The sequence below is a fragment of the Branchiostoma floridae genome, unplaced genomic scaffold (assembly GCF_000003815.2).
Source record: "Branchiostoma floridae strain S238N-H82 unplaced genomic scaffold, Bfl_VNyyK Sc7u5tJ_1336, whole genome shotgun sequence".
Lineage (NCBI taxonomy): Eukaryota > Metazoa > Chordata > Leptocardii > Amphioxiformes > Branchiostomatidae > Branchiostoma > Branchiostoma floridae.
The window spans coordinates 375265-381322 of NW_023365701.1; the positions used below are offsets into that span (position 1 = coordinate 375265).

Genomic DNA, 6058 nt, shown 5'->3' on the forward strand with positions numbered 1-6058 from the left:
TGACCATGCTTTAATAGTTTAGGAGTCGAGTCTCTTTTACATTGTTCTCCTTTGATTCGGTTTCCACGGACTACGTTTCTGAGATCTATGATGTGGCACCAGCACATGGCCTTAACGCTAAGGGGGAAGTATGTCATTTCTTCGTCGGCATCAGGGTCATGCCTCCTCGTAAATTAGAGCTCGCAGACTCGTCGTCCGATCGAATCGCGCCTAATGTGAGGGGGGTATAACCATTTGCCTGGAAATCACATCTAGTCTAGTTGGAAATTACTGTATAAGTTTAGTTTTTTCCTCCATCCATAAGACCACATGTGGTCATTTGTGCATTTAGCATATGGGTATGAACATGCAATAAAGATTATTATCTATAAACGTCCCTGATAAGTAGCTTGCAAATGTATTTTTGCAGCCCATTCTTGTTCATAATGGATGACAAATACATTGAGACCGGTAGATGAAGAGCAAATGTGACTGGTATATTACAAACCCGGGAAATTGGGGTCTTTATAAAGCTTTTATACTGCCCCTGACTGACCTCCCATCAACTTGCGCTTCTGCTGTTTTCTGCTAGAGGTCAGTACTGCGCCGTGCACAACTGGCGTCGTGATACCCAGTGTCAGTCACACATGTATTTGGTAGGGGTGGGTACCGGTACAGGAAATTCAGGTCCAGGTCCGGTTCAAGTTTCCAGAGGATCAGGTCCAGGTTTGGACCTGAATCTGGACCTGATTCAGTATGTGAGAACTTGTGAATACGACGATACTGTACTCAAAACAATGGTACATTTCGCAACAAAGAAATCTGTTTTGTGGAGTATTCGACTCCCACTGGCGTGGACGATGGAGATCTTACAAGGCTAACTGCCTTTGTACTATATATTGACTGTAAAACTTGTAGAAACGACAATCAACTCTACTCTACTTAGCTCTTGTTAATTTCCTCGACCGGTAAGCCCCAAAATGTGTGAATGTCAGATCATGTAATCTGTTCATTTTCCAATAGGTCCAATATCTGGTCCACCGATTTTTTTTAAGGTCCGGTTTTTCTGGACCGGTTCAATAAGAAAAACCGGTTTTGTACCGGTACCCTCCCATAGTATTTGGCATTACTGGCAAATTTTTCCTTCCATCCGCCTGATTTCTACATACAGATTACCGTACACCGTACCTGTTACAATTGTCTTGGTCGACGTATCTTCTTTTCCCAACCAACTTGCAACGCGTAAGAATACCAGGAAGTGATTCAGGAACAGTTGTGGAACAGTTGTGGAACAGCACCGGCAACAATTAGCAAGTATTGGACTTTAATTATTGACTACGAGGAATTATGTTACTTCTGCTATCATTTGTCACTTTGTATGTTTTTAATACTCTCCAAGCAGAGGTTAGGCTCCGGCTGTTTTTTAACGTTTTTTTTAGTCGTTTTTTTCGGGCTTTCTATTTTGTCATTTTTTCTTACTGTGTCCTGCTTTGAGAGTATGTTTTTAACTGTACGTATGTAATGTGTAAATATGAATGTGAAGACCACAGGAAGAATAGCCTCTTGTGAGGCTCATTATGAATCTAAACAAACTCAAACTCAAACTAGGAACAACAAACTGACACTGACAAAGCAAATTTGCACCCAAACACTGCATTTCATCTGCTCTTGGAGTTAGGTCAGTACAGTTTCATTTTGTAGAGTAAAACACTATCAACGGTCACGACGAACACGGACCCTTAAGCCCTTTACATGCTTTCCTTCGCCAAGGTGTCCCGTACTAATTTTCGCGGAAAAATCTAGGTGATCAGTGTTCATTCTGATTTCCACTTTTATACTGATTGACATATATATATATATATATTGGTTCTTGTTTTAGAACTATACTAGAGGTTGACATACAGATGGAAGTAATTTTATCTTATGCTCTACTATACTATTAGAACTAGCTAAGGGTATTGATGTTTGAGCAAATCTGAATTATAGTTAGAGGTAGAGTTTGAAATCTGAATTAGAACTAGGGGTAGAGTTTGAGTAGACCTGGAATAGCCGTTTTGCTCAAACACTACCCTGTCAAATGGTTTGCTGCTGACCATTGGAATAGAATTAGGAACCTAACCACTTCATATTAAATTTTTGGAAGGGTGCAATAGAAATAGGAATTCTATATTAAACCAAAAGAATGCACACTATAGGAACAACATAATCAACACAACAAGCCGATTAACATTTTGAGAACATAAATCTTTTAATGATAAAAACAAAATATTACATTCAAAGAAAGTTGCTATCAATCATATTTCTATCATCTTCTTCATCAGTTTCTTACAAGAAACTATGTTCAGTTCATAACGCATATATATATATATATATACTCAGTAGCAGATATTGTACTTTACACATCAAATAAACTTCCATGAACCTTTATAGATTTGAACATCAGTATCTTGAACACAAAAAGTTAAATACCAGTAACTGCAAAAAAAGAAGAACTTGCTTGGGGGCGCTGTTGAAAATTGTACAAGCGCTATTCAAGAATAGAGTTTATAACATTGAAATGTTTCTTACAATGAGTGAGACTTTCGAGCTACCATCTGCAAAGATACACTACCCACGAATCTAGGGTTTCTCATCAGTATGTTCTGTTACATGCTTGTCCAGAGAGGACTTTTGTGATGCGGAATAGTCACAGTGGTCACACTTGAAAGGTCTTGTGTGGGTTCTCAGATGTTTGACTAAGTCGGACTTGCGAGCTGTCCTGTGCCCACACTTATCACACATGTAGAGTTTGATGTGAGTTTTCATATGTCGGGATAAGATAGACTTAGAAGCTGTCCTGTATCCGCACTCCCCACACATGTAGGGTTTATCACCGGCGTGTTTTGCTACATGGTAGTTCCAAGCGGATTTCGTTGCTGCAGAATAGTCGCACTGGTCACATTTGTAAGGTTTCTCTCCTGTATGGGTTCTGATATGTTGGGATAAGTGGTACTTGCGAGCTGTCCTGTACCCGCACTCATCACACACGTAGGGTTTGACTCCTGTGTGCGTTGTCATGTGTTGGGATAAGTAAGACTTCCTATTTGCCCTGTACCCACACTCCCCACACATGTAGGGTTTATCTCCTGTATGGGTTGTCATGTGTTTTGATAAGGTGGACTTGTCAGCTGACCTGTATCCACACTCCCCACACATGTAGGGTTTATCTCCTGTGTGAGTTTTCATATGTCGGGATAAGTTAGACTTAGAAACTGTCCTGTACCCGCACTCCCCACACATGTAGGGTTTGTCTTCTGTGTGAGTTGTCATGTGTTGGGATAAGTTAGACTTCCTATTTGCCCTGTATCCACACTCCCCACACATGTAGAGTTTTTTTCCCGTATGTTTTGTTAGATGTTGGTCCAAATGGATTTTCTGTGCTGCAGAATAGTCACACTGGTCACACTTGAAGGGTTTTTCTCCTGTGTGAGTTCTCATATGTCGGGATAAGGCACTCTTGCAAGCTGCCCGGTACCCACAGTCATCACAGATGTAGGGTTTCTCCCCAGTGTGAGTTCGAGGGCGTTCCATCTCCAGGCTACAATGTGAAAAAGAAACAAACGGAACAAAGATTAATATTTAGTTGGTGAGGAATTTGAAAATTTCATGTATCTGGCTTGCTTTCATTACATTGTGAGTAATCTACAGACAAGAATCTATGATACGTTCGTCGGATGGAGGTTAGACATCCAGTTGTAATAAGATATGCCGAATGGCCGTTGCTCAAGCAACGTGATTATTTTGGAAGCGGTCAGACGTTCCAAGTCACACAAGTGTTAGCAAATAACTACGGTCATACTTTTCCAAGTCAAATTACGGCCAGGTACTCCCACCCCTGCGAGATAACATTATCTCCCGTGGTCAAGCAATAGGATCTTAGTGATCGTTTGCATTGATCTTGTCTTACTTTTGTTTCCTATACAGGCTTTTCTTTTGACGTCATCTCCGCCATGTTGGATTACAGTGTACGTCTTTTCAAGGTAGCAGAACACAGTATTAGTGGGCGAACCCCGGGGTGTATGACGCGGGTACATAAAATAGTACGGATAATCTTGTTGAAGGAGAGGTAAAAAGCCATATTTGAGGGGCAGCCAGATATAACCTGTGCTACGTGGTCACGGAAGGTGTCGACTCTGAGACTGCATGGTTTGGATTGTGAAAGTTTTCTATTTTGTGTATAAATGCGCTCCATTACGAAACTGCCTTTCTAGTGTGAGCCGGCTGCAGTTCTGTGACCTCCACAGAGGGGCATTTCAAAGAGGGCGTGAGAAGACGATACGCCGATAGTATTTTTTTGTTTTTTTAATATATTGTGGCTTGTACCTTCGACTCAAACACATCCGATTTTGGTATTCCAAAAGTACACCCTACTATATTTTTCATTGCGTCGAAGCTAGTCACCTTGAGGCCCTTAACTATAGAAATCCCCATAGGCCGAAAACTGTGTTCTGCTACCTTAACTACACAAATATGCTACCCCCCAACATGGCCGCCGGAGGACTCAAATCATAACTAGTATGACGTCAATGAAAAGCCTGCATTGGACTATCTATCATTAGTAAACTTTATTTTCGCCTCCTTTACATTTTATTTCATAGTTATGGTAAAACCTTTTTCTATAAAGTAGTCAACAATAATATTAACATAGACGCCAGCAATATTCTGAAGCCTGCCCAAGGGCGCACCCGGGGTAGTCACGACTTCAAATATCAACACATATTTGCACGCACCGATATCTACAAACATTCTTTTTTCCCACGCACAATTCCCGAGTGGAATGCCCTGCCTGGCACGGTTGTAAGCGCTCCCAACGTTGAGCACTTCCGTGCCAGGCAGGCGGCCTGCCCGTCCTAACCCGGGAGCCTCAGCTCCCCCCCCCTACTTTTGCCCCTCGCGGGGTCATTTGGGGGTATCCTATGCAGATGCAGAAAACCTGCTGTTTCACAAGCTCTTATAGTGTCACGGACCAAGAATATGGATAGAGGATGCCACGTGAAACGTTTGGGTGTTTCCAGAATCATATCGGAGTTGCTGGAGTAACTGCTAGTTTGGCAGATGTACAATTTAGTAATGACGAATGACTTCGGAGCTAAAACTTGCATACCCAAACCGACAATTGGTCAAAGCTATCAGAAGAAAGGCACTCCAGGAAATCTATCGATAAAGCACATTTCTACACAATAAACGAACAAACTACACTCAACAACGCTATAAGAACCCGCCTTAGGGCGTAATGTAACGTAAGTTACCTGGTGTTGTAGTACTCATACGCCTGTTGGGATGAAATGCCAAAAGCGAATATGCTGTGACAAAATAAGCGAACAAGTCAAACTACAAAATGGCGTCGTAGGACCCAGCATTCGCCTTCAGGTGCTGAAATGAACTATATGCAAATGTCCTCGTCAGAACAAGGCGTTCCCAAATGACGTCAAGTGAAGAAACCTTTGGTTGGACATTTAATTAATTATATTTTTTTACTGTTTTCGTGGTTTGCATGTCTTGCCAACCAAAGATCGTAGCTTCCAAACCCGGCTTTGGGACTTTTTTTAAGTATTAAAATCTATCTGATACATAACAAATTTATGAGGAAAAAAAACGGGTTTGGGAGCTACGATCTTTGAGAGAACGTCTGTAAAAATAATTGACTACAAATTATCTAATATATAACACGGTAGTTAATTATTATTTGTGGGTTATAAATAGTGCCAGTAACGTCTATGAAAACATTAACACAGAAAGTATACTAGTTGCTAGTTGCCCAACTTTTCAAAACGCATAAAAGAGAAGAAGAAAGACAGAAAGAAAACATGTGTCAAGCTACTCAGAACAGTTTACTTGTTTGCTGCCCTCCCTCAAATACACTCCTGCCAACTTGACGAATAAAACAATACATACAAAATATTCAAGACGGACAGTTTACAACAAACTACAAGAGGGTGAGGGATGTCAAAAACACAGGCGCAGTTTTTACCGGCTGACTCTCGTCTAAGCATTGCACGGAAATGCACCACAGAGATAAGAATATTTATAGAGACAACAG

At 41.2% G+C, this 6058-nt stretch overlaps 1 protein-coding gene across 1 annotated transcript; it reads right to left on the reverse strand.

Moving 5' to 3' along the window:
• Nucleotides 1-2598: 2598 nt before the first annotated feature.
• On the reverse strand, nt 2599-3174 carry LOC118407383 (zinc finger protein 84-like). Its single transcript, XM_035807850.1, has 2 exons — nt 2980-3174; nt 2599-2748 (listed from the first exon to the last, which is right to left on the reverse strand). Exons 1-2 carry the CDS (start codon nt 3172-3174, stop codon nt 2599-2601), a joined length of 345 nt encoding a protein of 114 aa, XP_035663743.1.
• Nucleotides 3175-6058: the final 2884 nt, after the last annotated feature.